This window comes from Felis catus, chromosome C2 (assembly GCF_018350175.1).
Source record: "Felis catus isolate Fca126 chromosome C2, F.catus_Fca126_mat1.0, whole genome shotgun sequence".
NCBI classification, from domain to species: Eukaryota; Metazoa; Chordata; class Mammalia; order Carnivora; family Felidae; genus Felis; species Felis catus.
The window spans coordinates 121425773-121440037 of NC_058376.1; the positions used below are offsets into that span (position 1 = coordinate 121425773).

The following is a 14265-nucleotide window of genomic DNA, read 5'->3' on the forward strand; positions in this document are numbered from 1 at the left end:
TTGCTTTTAATTCCCTTGCCTTTGGGGATGTGTCAAGTAAGAAATTGCTGCAGCTGAGGTCAGAGAGGTTTTTTTCCTGCTTTCTCCTCCAGGGTTTTGATGGTTTCCTGTCTCACATTCAGTCCTTTATCCATTTTGAGTTTGTTTTTGTGAATGGTAATAAGAAAGTGGTCTAGTTTCATTCTTCTGCGTGTTGCTGTCCAGTTCTCCCGGCACCATTTGTTAAAGAGACTGTCTTTTTTCCATTGGATATTCTTTCCTGCTTTGTCAAAGATTAGTTGGCCATACGTTTGTGGGTCTAGTTCTGGGGTTTCTATTCTATTCCATGTCTATGTGTCTGTTTTTGTGCCAATACCATGCTGTCTTGATGATGACAGCTTTGTAGTAGAGGCTAAAGTCTGGGATTGTGATGCCTCCTGCTTTGGTCTTCTTCTTCAAAATTCCTTTGGCTATTCGGGGCCTTTTGTGGTTCCATATGAATTTTAGGATTGCTTGTTCTAGCTTCGATAAGAATGCTGGTGCCATTTTGATTGGTATTGCATTGAATGTGTAGATAGCTTTGGGTAGTATTGACATTTTAACAATATTTCTTCTTCCAATCCATGAGCACGGAATGTTTTTCCATTTCTTTATATCTTCTTCAATTTCCTTCATAAGCTTTCTATAGTTTTCAGCATACAGATCTTTTACATCTTTGGTTAGATTTATCCCTAGGTATTTTATGCTTCTTGCTGCAACTGTGAATGGGATCAGCTTCTTTGTCTTTCTTTTGCTTCATTATTAGTATATAAGAATGCAACTGATTTCTGTACATTGATTTTGTATCCTGCGACTTTGCTGAATTCATGTATCAGTTCTAGCAGACTTTTGGTGGAGTCTGTCGGGTTTTCCATGTATAATATTTTATCATCTGCAAAAAGTGAAAGCTTAACTTCATATTTGCCAATTATGATGCCTTTGATTTCCTTTTCTTGTCTGATTGCTGGTGCTAGAACTTCCAACACTATGTTAAACAACAGCAGTGAGAGTGGACCTCCCTGTCATGTTCCTGATCTCAGGGAAAAAACTCTCAGTTTTTCCCCATTGAGGATGATGTTAGCTGCGGGCTTTTCATAAATGGCTTTTATGATGTTTAAGTATGTTCCTTCTATCCCGACTTTCTTGAGGAGTTTATTATTTTTTTAGTGTTTGTTTCAAGTGTATAATATAATGATTCAACATTTCTGTACATCATCTAGTGCTCATCACTAAGTGCATGCACTCCTTAACCCCCATCACCTATTTCACCCATCCCCCTACCACCTCCCCTATGGTAACCATCAGTTCTCTATAGTTAAGCGCCTGTTTCTTGGTTTGTCTCTCTCTTTTTCATGTTTTGCTGATTTTCTTTAGTGATGTATTTGGATTTATTTCTCTTTATTCTTTGCATTTTGATTAGTTGTTGACATATGGTTGCCTTTAGGTTTGTTTATAACCTCTTGTACATGTAGCAGTCTATAATAAGTTGATGAGCATTTAAGTTTGAATCCTTTGTTTCTTCACATTTTTGGTATGTTATTTTATATTCTTTTTTGGTGAGTTCCTTGGCCGATTTTTTTTCCAGAAATATTTATTTTTACTGCTTTTGTGTTTTCTACCTGTATACTGTCACTTTGGGTCTCTCCTTTCCAGTCAAAGGAGGCCCTTTAATAACATTTCTGGCAGGGCTGGTTTAGTGGTCACAAACTCTTTTAGTTTTTGTCTGGGAAACTGTTTATCTCTTCTATTCTGAATAACAACCTTGCTGGATAAAGCATTCTTAGCTACAGATTTTCCCCTTTCAGCACTTTGCAAGCCGGAAGGGAGTAGCATGATATATTCAAAGTTTCTGTCGACAAATCTCCTAGCCTTAAGGGTTTTCCCTTGTAAGTTTATGACTTCTTGTGTTTTAAGATTTTTTTATCATCACTATATTTTGTAAGTTTAATTACAGTATGTCTTGGTGTGGGGGTCTGCTTTGTTGATTTTGAGGAGAGTTCTCTGTGCCTTCTGCATCTGGATGTCTGTTTCCTTCCCCAGATTAGGGAAGTTTTGAGCTATTATTTCTTCAAGTAAATTTTCTTCCCCCTTTTCTCTCTTTTCCTTTTTTCTTCCTTCTCTCTTCTTCTTTCTAGTTTTTTCTTCTTCTTTCTTCCTTCTTCTTTCTTCTTCTTCCTTCTTTCTTTTTTCTTCTTCTTTATTCTTCTTTCTTCCTTCTTCTTTCTTCCTTCTTTCTTTTCTTTTTCTTTCTTCCTCCTTCTTCCTTAGTCCTTCTTCTTTCTTCCTCCTTTCTTCTTTCTTTTTTCTTCTTCTTTCTTCCTCCTCCTCCTTTCTTCTTCCTCCTTCCTTCTTCTTCCTTCCTTCTTCTTCCTTCCTTCTTCTTCCTGATTTCTTCTTCTTCTTCCTGATTATTTCTTCTTCTTCTTTTTCTTCTTCTTCTTCTTCTTCTTCTTCTTCTTCTTCTTCTTCTTCTTCTTCCTGATTTCTTCTTCTTCTTCCTGATTTCTTCTTCCTTTCTTCTTCCTTCTTCCTTCTTCCTTCTTCCTTCTTTCTTCTTCTCCTTCTCCTCCTCCTATAATATGTATGTTATTATATTTGATGGAGTCACTGAGTTCCCTAAGTCTCTTCTCGTTTTCTGCAATTCTTTTTTTGCTCAGCTTAATTACTTTCCTTTACTCTGTCTTCTAGGTCACTTATTCATTTCTCTGATTCTTCCATCTGCTATTCATTCCATCAGGTGTGTTTCTTATTTTGTTTATTGATCCCTTTATGTCTGCTATATTATTCCTTATCTCTGTGTTAAGGATCTCACTTGTGTCTTCCACTCCTTTCTCAAATGCAGTGAATATGCTTATGCTCATTGCTTTAAATTCTCTATCAGGCATGTTACTTCGATCTGTTTTGCTTAGATCTCTGGATGTGACCTCGTCCTGTACTTTCCCTTGGGATAAATCTGTCTCTGCCTCTCTGTGTCCGTTTCCATGTGTTAAGAAAGTCAGCTGTGTCTTCGTTCTAGAAAGTAGTGACTGTATGAAGAGGAAGTCCTGGAGTGCCCTGCAGTGAAGTATCCTCTGTTCACACCAGAACCTGGTGCTTTAGGAGAATATTCTATGTGTGTTGCTTTTACCCTGCTGTTGAGTCTGAGTCACTTTTCCTTTCTGCCTGTTTTGGGTTGTGCTTCCTCTCTTTGGTGGTAGTGGGACTTAGGCCAGTGCTGAGGGGGTGTGCCTGTTGGATAATTTGGGAGCTGCGCAGCAGTGTTAGCAAAATCTGCATTGGGCCACTAGTCGTATGCTGAATCCCACAAAGTAGTGCAGTTTCTGGGGTCTATGAGGCTGGGTATAGCTAGACCCAGTGCACCATGGTGGCTGCAGGCACATGGCTGGATGCGATGCACTGGCTGGGTGCAGCTGGACCTGGTGTGCAGAAATGGCTGTGTAGCCAGTGTCTTGACATGGTGCATGTGCAGCTTTAACGTAATTTTCCCTGAGCCCTGGGCCTAGGCTACAAGTGTCTGTGCAGCCCCACCTCCCACAGGTGGTTGTATTGAAGCTGAGAGGCAGGGGAGGAAATGGTGGATGCCAGCTCCCCTGTTTTCAAAGCAGTCCCCCAACACACTCCAAAATCAGAATGAACAGACCTCTCATTTGCGCCTGACGTTGGGTAAACTGCTGTTTTTATGTTGCCCCTCTGTGCAGGCTGCTATCTCTTTAAGGGCAGCAGTCAAGCTATCACTGGACTTCCTGGCTAGCCCAGTGCTGAGTCAGCTGACTTTTCAAGCTCCTCCCCATCTGTTGTTTCTTGTATTGTTCATTTTAGCCATTCTGACAGATGTGAGGTAGTATCTCATCATGGTTTTTATATTTCCCTGATGATAAGTAATATTGAGCATCTTTTCATGTATCTGTTAGCCATCTGTATGTCTTCTTCGGAAAAATGTCTATTCATGTCTTGCCTGTTTCTTCACTGGATTATTTGGTTTTTTGGGTGTTGGGATTGATAAGTTCTCTATAGATTTTGGATACTAACCTTTTATCAGCTATATCATTTGCCAATATCTTCTCCCATTCTGTAGGTTGCCTTTTAGTTTTTTTCGTTGTTTCCTTTGCTGTTCAGAAGCTTTTTATCATAGTGAAATCCTAATAGTTCATTTTTGTTTTAGTTTTCCTTGTCTCCAAAGATGTGTCTGGTAAGAAGTTGCTATGGCTAAGGTCAAAGAGGTTGCTGCCATGGGGTGCCTGGGTGGCTCAGTTGGTTAAGTGTCTGACTTCAGCTCAGGTCATGATCTCATAGCTCATGAGTTGGGAGCCCTGCACAGGGCTCTGTGCTGAAGCTCAGAGCCTGGAGCCTGCTTCAGATTCTGTGTCTCCCTCTCTGCCCCTCTACCACTCATGCTCTGTCTCTCTATATCTCAAAAATAAACATTAAAAAAATTTTTTAAGAGGTGGCTGCCTATGTTAGTTCTAAGATTTTGATGGTTTCCTGTCTCACATTTAGGTCTTTCATACATTTTGAAGTTATTTTTGTGTATGGTGTAAGAAAGTGGTCAAGTTTCATTCTGCATTTTACTGTCAAGTTTTCCCAGCACCATTTGCTGAAGAGACTTTCCATTGGATATTCTTTCCTGCTTTGTAAAAGATTAGTTGACCACAAAGTTGTGGGTCCATTTCTGGGTTTTCTATTCTGTTCCATTGATCTATGTGTCTTGTTTTTGTGCCACTACCATACTGTCTTGATGACTACAACTTTGTATAATACAGCTTGAAATCTGGAATTAAGCCTCCAGCTTTGCTTTTCTTTTTCAGGATTGCTTTGCCTATTCAGGGTCTTTTGTGGTTCCATCCAAATGTTATGATTATTTGTTTTAGCTCTGTGAAAAATACTGTTGGCATTTTGATAGGGATGGCATTAAATGTGTAGATTGCTTTGGGTAGTAGAGACATTTTAACAATATTTATTCTTCCAATTCATGAGCATGGAATGGTTTTCCATTTCTGTGTCATCTTCAATTTCTTTCATAAGTGTTGGATAGTTTTCAAAGTACAGATCTTTTACCTCTTCGATTAGGTTTATTCCTAGGTATCTTGCATGGTTTTGGTGCAATTGTAAATGGGATTGACTCCTTGATTTCTCTTTCTGCTGCTTCATTATTGGTGTATAGAAATGTAAGATTTCTGTACATTGATTTTTGTATCCTGTGGCTTTGCTGAATTTGTGTATCAGTTCTAGCAATTTTTTGGAGTCTTTGGTTTTTTTGTTTTTTTTTTTTTAACATAGAGTATCATGTCACCTGAGAATAGTGAAAGTTTGACTTCTTCCTTGCCAATTTAGATACCTTTTATTTCTTTCTTGTCTGATTTCTGAGGCTAGGACTTCAAGTACTATGTTAAATAACAGTGGTGAGAGTGGACATCCCTGTTTTGTTCCTGACCATAGAAGAAAAGCTCTCAGTTTTTTCCCACTGAGGATGGTATTAGCTGTGGATCTTTCATATATAGCCTTTATGATGTGGAAGTATGTTCCCTCTATCCCTACTTTCTTGAGGGCTTTTATCAAGAATAGATGCTGTATTTTGTCAAATACAAATGCTTTTCCTGCATCTATTAAGATCATGTGTTTGTTCCTTTTTTTTTTTTTTTTTTAATTTGGTGTGTCACATTGATTTGCAGATATTGAACCACTCTTGCAACCCAGGAATAAATCTCATTTGATTATGGTGAATAACTCTTCTAATGTACTGTTGGATTTGATTTGCTTGTACTTTGTGGATAATTTTTGCATCCATATTCATCAGGGACATTGACCTATAATTCTCCTTTTTAGTGGGGTCTTTGGTTTTGGAATTAAGGTAATGCTGGCCTCGTATAATGAGTTTTGAAGTTTACTTTACATTTCTATTTTTGGAACAGTTTGAGAAGAGCAGGTATTAACTCTGCTTTAAGTGTTTGGGAGAATTTCTCTGGGAAGCATCTGGCCCTGGACTTTTGTTTCTTGGGAGATTTTTGATGACTGATTCAATTTCTTTGCTGGCTATGGATCTGTTCAAATGTTCTGTTTTTTCCTGTTTCAGTTTTGTTAGTTATATGTTTCTAGGAATTGATTAATTCCTTCCAGATTGCCCAATTTGTTGGCATATTTTTCATAATCTCTTATAATTGTATTTCTGAGCTGTTGGTTGTGATCTCCCCTCTTTCGTTTGTGATTTTATTTGGTCCCTTCTCTTTTTGATAAGCCTGGCTAGAGGTTTATCAATTTTATTAATTCTTCAAAGAACCAGCTCCTAGTTTCATTGATCCTGTTCTACTGGTTTTGTTGTTGTTGTTTCTATATCATTTATTTTTGCTCTAATCTTTATTTCTCTTCTGCTGCTGGCTCTTGGCTTTATTTTCTGTTCCTTTTCTAGCTCTTTTAGGTGTAAAGTTAGGTTGTGTATTTGAGAATTTTCTTGGTTTTGAGGTAGGCTTGTATTGCTCCATATTTCCCTCTTAGCACTTTTGCTGTCTCCCGAAGGTTTTGAATTGTCATGTTTTCATTTTCATTTGCTTCCTTGTATATTTTTAATTTCTTCTTTCATTTCCTGGTTAACCTATTCATTCTTTAGTCAGATGTTCTTTAACCTCCATATATTTGCAGCCTTTGCTAATTTTTTCTTGTAGTTGTCTTCAAGTTTTATAGTGTTGTGGTCTGAAAATATACGTGGTATGATATCAATCTTTTTGTACTTGTTGAGGCCTGATGTGTGACCCAGTATGTGATCTGTTCTGGAGAATGTTGCATGTGCACCCAAAAAAGAATGTGTATTCTGTTTTAGGATGAAATTGTCTGAATAGATCTGTTAAGTCCATCTGGTCCAGTGTGTCATTCAAAGCCATTGTTTCCTTGTTGATTTTCTGCTTAGATGATCTGTCCATTGTTGTAAGTGGTGGGTTAAAGTCCCCTGCTATTACTGTATTGTTATCTAGGAGTTTATATTTGTTATTGATTTATATATTTGGGTTCCCTGCAGGTAGGGACATAAATATTTACAATTGTTAGATCCTTTTGTTGAATAGATCCCTTTATTATGATATAGTGCCCCTTCTTCATCTCTTGTTACAGTCTTTGTTTTAAAATCTAGTTGTCTGACATTAGTGTGGTTACTCTGGCTTTCTTTTGATGTCCATTAGCATAATAAATGGTTCTCCATCCCCTCACTTTCAATTTGGAAGTCTTTTTAGGTCTAAAATGAATCTCTTGTAGGCAGCAGCGTATAGATTTTTTTTTAACCATTCTATACCCTATGTCTTTTGATTGGAGTATTTAGTCTATTTGCATTCAGAGTAATTATTGATAGATACACATTTAGTGCCATTGTAGTACCTGTAAAGTCAGTGTTTCCTTAGATTTTCTTTGTTCCCATCTAATCTTTGTTGCTTTTGTTCTTTCTTTCCCATTTAAAGAGTCCCCTTTAATATATCTTTCAGGGCTGGTTTAATGGTCACAAACTCCTTTAGTTTTTGTTTGGGAAATTCTTTATCTCTCTTTCTATTGTGAATTACAGCCTTTCTAGATACAGTATTCTTGGCTGCATATTTTTCCAATTCAGCATGTTGAAAATACCGTGCCACTCCCTTCTGGCCTGCCAAGTTTCTGTGGAGAGATTGGCTGCTAACCTTTTCTTCCTTTGTAAGTTAGGGATTTCTTTTCCCTTGATGCTTTCAGCATTCTTTACTTATTTCTGTATTTTGCAAATTTTACTATGATACGTCTTGGTGTTGGCCTGCTTTTGTTGATTTTCATGGGTGTTCTCTGTGCCTCCTGGATTTGGATGTCTGTTTCCTTCCCCAGATTAGGGAAGTTTTCAGCTGCAATTTGCTAAAAGAAACCTTCTGTCCCTTTTTCTCCTCTCTTCTTCTGGGACTCCTATGAAAGGAATGTTACTATGCTTTATGGAGTTGCTGGGTTCCCAGTCTACATTTGTGATCCAATTATTTTTCTTTCCCTCTTGTTTTCAGTTTATTATTTTCCATAATTTTATCTTGTCTATCACTTGTCTGTTCATCTGCTTCTTCCATCCTTGTGGTTATTATATCCAGTTGGCTTTGCATGTCAGTTACAACATTTTATTTTGGCATGACTAGTTTTTAGGTCTTTTATCTCTGTGGTAAGGGACTCCCTGGTGTCTTCTATGCTTTTCTCAAACCTAGCTAGTATCCGTATGATTGTCATTTTAAATTTTGGTTCAGGCATATTATATCTGTTTTGATTAGAGCCCTGGCCAAGACCTCCTGATCTTTCTTTTGGAATGAATTCCTCCATCTTGGCATTTTGTCTAGGTCTCTGTCTCTTGTGTGTTAGGAATGCCAGTTATGTTCCCTGCTCCTGAGAGTAATGACTACATTAAGAAAAAGTCAGGGCGCCTCGGTGGCTTGGTCAGTTAAGCATCTGACTTCGGCTCAGGTCATGATCTCATGGTTTGTGAGTTTGAGCCCTGTGTTCGGCTCTGTGCTGACAGCCCAGAACCTGGAGCCTGCTTTGGATCTCTATCTCCCTCTCTCTATGCCCTGCTTTCCCTTTCTCTTTCTCTCTCTCAAAAATAAACACTAAAATACATTAAAAAAAAAAAGTCATATTCTGTCCAGGGGCTGATGCATCAGAAGTGTTTCTGGTGTATGTTGTGCGCACTTGGCTGTTAGGTTTTTGCTACTCTTTCTCTCAGATCAGTCTTCTGCAGAGCTTCTTGCCTGCAGTGGGGACTGTTTGGACGTTGTCCACTGTGTAGGAAGTTTTAGCTAGGTGTATTTTGGTCTGTTTGTTACAAGAAACTAGATCCTATTTCCCCTAGAGCTGAGCACTCTGTGGTCAGTGGACTTGGTGCATGTGAGGGTTTGGGGGGCAGTTTGTGCTGGTCTTCTTGGGGGAGAGGCCTGCTGCTGCTCTGATTCTCAGGTACACTTGCCCTAGTCCAGAAGAACCAGTAGAGTTCAGGGGAACGTTTGTGTAAGTGACTCAAGCTTCCACTGTAGATGCTGTGCTGCTAACTAAAGTCAATCCATGTTGATGGGCAGGGGTAAAAATGGTGTCAGCTGGCTCTCTGGCACCCTAGAGGGGAGTTTGTGCTCTCTACCATTCAGGAAGTGCTCACAGAAGAGTGAACAATCTTCCCTCATGTGTCCTAGGCATCCCTCAGATCGCTGCCTTCACCCTGTCTGCATCTGAGCCATCTGCCCACCCAGCAGCACAGTGCTCCTGTGTTTCATCTCAGGCACACTGGCTGGGTTTCAAAAGTCAAATTTAGGACCTGGCATGGTGCACACCAGCACTGATCCTTTGGGAAAGGGTCTTGCTATGCTGCGGCTGGTGCTGGTTTGTCTTAGAAAGGTAGTTGCAGGAATGCACAGGGGCTTAGAGTTTATGGTAAAGTGCAGCAAAAAGCAGGTGCCCAGGTTCACTGCCCTCAGTAGGTGCCTCTACTCATACACGAATGAACAGGGCAGCTCAGTGGCATCCACCACCTCTTTTGTCCCAAGAACCAGTGCCATCTCTTCCAAAAGCACTCCAAGGGGAATGGTCTCTCCAAGTGTGACCCAGGGGATCCTAAGACCACACTGTCTGCTCTTGGGCCTCTGCCCTCCTTCGCTACAGGAGCAGTGCTATGCCAACCAGGCTATACCCCAGCAATGGTGCAGACTTCTATTACTTCAGACTTTTAGTTCTGCTGCTTGTAAAAATTTGATAATCAGCCCCTCTAATTTTCCCTGTCAATGGTTTTGGGGAATTGTGTTTTGCGTGCAGTGCCCTGCATGCTGTGCTCGCTTGCTCTCTGCTCTCCATGGTCAGGGCTCCTTCCTGCCTACAGTACCTGAAATTCTTTTCTCTCCCAAGTCCTGTCTCCACATCTCCTATCTTACACGATGTGGCCTATTTTTTCTCTCTGGTTATGCAGTTTGTCTCTTAGTCCTCAGATCGATTCTTGGATGTTAAGAATTTGGTACTTCTCTAGCTGTGTTTGAGGAATGAGGCAAGTATAGGGTCCCTCTACTACTCTATCATCTTAACTCCTCCCCCTTTTTCTTATTTTGAGGGGTGTTTACTTTTGATTGTTCTCCAGATCACTAGTCCATTCTTCTGTATCCTCTAATCTGTTGATTCCTTCTAGTGCATTTCTCATTTTCTTCTTCAACCGTGATTGGCTCTTTTTAATACTCTTTTTGAAATTGTGAATAGGTCATGTCCATTCTTCTCTCCAGTCCAGTGAGCATCTTTATGGCCATTACTTTGAACACTGTAGCAGGTAGACTGGTTATCTCCTTTTGATTTCATTTTCTCCCTCTGGTTTTGTCTTGCTCTTTAATATGGAGCATATTCCTATCATTTTGGTTGACTTTGTTTTTCTCTGAATTAGAATAGCTACTTCTCCTAAATTTGAAGGACTGAAGGACTGGTCTCATGTATACTTGTCCCCTTGTGCAGGCTGAATTTCTGGCAACTTTGGTTGTTTGCTTAGAATTGTGGTGGCATGGGCTGGGTTCTTGGGGGTATTCCATGATGGGGTTGCCCTTGGGATGTTGAAGCTGAAGTGAGCACAGGGTGGGGTGGTCCTGTGAGTTTCCATCCAGAGTGTCCTGACAGCTGATGTTGGCACAGGCCATGGCAGTCCTGGGACTCTCTAGAAGGCACCCTGGCAGGACAGCTAGAGCTAAAGTGAGTGCACACCAGGGTGTCCTGGTGAGGAGCTTGGAGCCATTGTGTGCCATGGGCTAGGGGCACATTTATGGGGTGGCAGGGGCCAAAATGAGCAGGAGCATGGAGGTCCTGGGACTCTCCACTGGAGTGTCCTAGCAAGCTGTCTGGAGCCTAAGTGGTGTGGGTCTAGAGTGTTCCAGGATGCTTCAGACTGGTCACCTTGTTGAGACAGGTGCTGTAGTGAGCATTGATCAGGAGTGTTCTGGTGTGCACCACACCGGGCTGCCTTGGGCTAAGGGGTGCCAAGTAGTCGGGCTGACAGTAGGCTGATGACAGTGCCTGGACCCTGCTCCCATCTGGACCCTGCTCCCATCTGATATCAAGGTGAAGGGTGAATGTAGATGGTAGCAATCACCAGTCCCTCCAACCCTGAGAGTTCCAACAGGTCCCATCCATTTGGTAGAGTTCTAGTGCTGTTAATTTTTATACTCTCAAAGCCCTTTTAAATCACAGCTTTTTTTTTTTCTGTGCCCTCAGACATACGTGTTCAGTCTTGTAGTACTATTCCACCCCATGGCAAGCATCAGGGTTGGGGTTTCCCTCTGTTACAGTCTTGTCTCTCTTACCATTCTCTATGTGGTCTGTCTTGTTCTACAGCTATTCAGTTAGCTGTCTTCAGGAGAAATTGCTCTGTAAATAGGTATAAATTTGGTTGTGTCTATGGAAGGGAGTTCAGGGTCTTTTACCTTGCCATCTTGGACCCTGAGCCCCTAACCTGCTGGATTTTTAAGTATTAGCTAAAGTCAGCTGACAGTTGAATTTTTCTCCACCCACTAGTCAAACCAGTGCTGGATCCAATCACCAAGGATGCACATCTGGTTGTCTTTATTCCTTTGGTCCCTTGTTATTCAAACTGTGATCTATGAATAAGCAGAATAGCCATGACTTAAGAAATTGTTGCATATAGTCTCTTATGGAATCACTCTGCATGTAAGACGTCTGGTGAAGTTCTGAGGAAAACGTGAAATGAAGCAGAAATGCAGACTCAGATGGTGTCCAGAGTCCCTTTCATTCCCAAACTCTTCATCATATAGGCCCAGCTCCTTCCAACCCTCCCCTCCACAAAACACATCTCTAGAGGGACCTTTGTAGAGGAGTCAAAACCCACCTCCTTGGACCCTTGCACATAATTGCCATTACTGTAATTACACCACATCTTGTCCCAGGGCCTGTTCTATTTCCCTCTCGTTTTCCAGACCATGTCTTCATCTCTATATCCTCAGTCTGGCACATCAGTAACCTGGCACAGAGCAGGCCTGTGATCTTTAGTTAAAAACCCCTAATTTCAGTAGAAGAGAGCTAGGAAGAGTTGGGGAGGTCAGCTGAACTCATGCAGCAATCAGGGGCTGAGCCATGCCCAAACTCCTGAACCAGGGAGGTACAAATATGATTTAGTCACTTCTGTGAATATCCTATTTGTATTCTCTACAAAACCCACTTCCCCATTTTGGTTATCTCCATTCTTGTTTCATGTTCTGAGAACTAGTTTGTTTTTATCTAAGCTCATTAGAACACAACTTCAATCTGTGTTATACTCCAAAGACACAAAAATACAAATTTAACTGAATACATAATAACATGAATTCCACAACCAACAACTGAAGACCTGTTCACACGGGACCAGCTAAAGTGATGCTCTAGCTGTAGCCCATGACATTGCTTTAGCACTGTAGCGTTTTTGAAATTGTTTTCCACTCTTAAAAGAGGGCAGAATGGAAAATCAAAGCCCAGAAGTTGTTTCCGTCATTAACAGCTCCAAGAATCATTTTCTTTAGTTGCAAAGAAGACTTCTAAAACAAAAATCTGTTATCACGAAGATCTTAGTGGCAGAGAGGCTGCCACTGGGTCAACAAGGCCATTTGGCTAGCCAAGACCACTTGGAGCATTGATGTTTTCTCCAGATAGCTGTTCCTGAACCAGCTGGGTTGTGTCACAAACCAGTGTCATCCTGGCTTGTACCAACACAAAGAAAACCTCAAGATTATCAGCTTTAGCATTAAGGATAAAAATCAAAACTGGCTTTAAAAAAAAAAAAAAAAACCCAGAGATGATACAGGAAGCATACCTTTCAACAGAGGAGAAAATAGCTCACATTATGACAATCATACCATTACAAACATTGACTGAAGGAGAAGATATTTCACGACACTAAAGCATGCTGAAATAAAGCTGGTTTGAAGCTTTGAATAAGTTCCAAGTTTTTAAATTTCACAATTTATATTTTTTATTAGAGTCCACAGTCTGCTAAATAAAAGCAGTCACAATATATTTCACAAACTATTGTACAATTTAAATCATATGAATTTAACTCCATAAAAAATTAGGTGCATATTCATAGTGGCTAACTTAAAAATGCTGTTTCATCTATGGTCTACAATACTTGATAAGAGATTTTAGTTCCAGCACTAAAAATAAACCCATCAGTATATATATTTTTTTACATGTTTTACAACAGAAAGTTTGTGCTCTTAATCAAAAAGATCCACAGACTAATTCAGCATGTAAAAAATAATTTTACAAAACATCCAAGTCAACCTTTCAAATCCACTTTTATTTTCTTTTTTCCTCCTCACATACAGAAGTTCTCCTCACACCACATTTCTTGCAGCTATGAAAGTCACTTGATGTTGTTCAGGTACCATTTTATCCCTACAACTTTGCTGGCATCAAAACAGGAAGTTAACCAGTGTTAAATCTATAAAATATTTACATAGCACAGCACATTAAGCTTTAGACACTTGGCAATTAAACCACATAAAAATAAGCCCCCTGTACTACATGTTCAGAATCGGTGTTCATGGTCCCTATCTGGCGACTGTACACTGGTTCAAGAGGCAGCAGAGGCAACAGGCAGTTACTTCAGAGGACACTGAACACTATGATCTGGAAGCATGTTAGGATGTTACCCCAGTGTCATGCACCACCCCACCTTTCTCCAAGGTGGTCTCAAAATTCTAGAATGGCAGGTCCAGCTGATACAAAACGAAGACAGACAACACAACATTTACTCTGTGGAGAGCCTAACTCCTACTATGCACGTGCTGTGATTTTGAACACAACTCGTCCTAAAAACTTGTCACGATCATCCTGGTTTTTTAGGTTGGGTGATCCATCAATCTTGCATTCGACTGTTACTTCTTTTACGGCACTGCTGCTAGCATTAAAGGACACCTGGACAGCAACTAATGGCTGCAGATAACTCACCTGGCAAATAAAGGAAAACACATTAATTCAAATGCTACAGTAACTTCATGTACGTTCTGTGCCTTTTATCAGGCTTTAGATGTATCCCATAGGTTGTAATTTGGTTGTGTCAATCATGATCATTTTTTAGACATTCTCTATAATCTTGGTTTGAGTTTCCTCTTTCACCCAAGGACTACTCTACTGATTACCCAGATCTCCTATATCCTTACTACGGTTGCTGTATAATCTGATGCAAATATATTCCTAACTATATTACCATCACTGTGGTTTCTAGATACATTTCTTCACTAAAAGGAACTAGGGGGCTGATTTCAG

The 14265-nt window shown here is 40.2% G+C and overlaps 1 protein-coding gene across 2 annotated transcripts in view; it reads right to left on the reverse strand.

Moving 5' to 3' along the window:
* Positions 1 to 13273: 13273 nt before the first annotated feature.
* The window catches only part of ATP1B3 (ATPase Na+/K+ transporting subunit beta 3), a 66649-nt gene continuing 65657 nt past the window's right edge, over positions 13274 to 14265 (reverse strand). For both annotated transcript variants that reach the window (XM_045037503.1, XM_023260509.2), the window contains exon 7: positions 13274 to 13947. In XM_045037503.1, the coding sequence (XP_044893438.1) occupies positions 13774 to 13947 (174 nt within the window). In that variant the 3' untranslated portion in view covers positions 13274 to 13773. The remainder of the gene's footprint in view (positions 13948 to 14265) is intronic.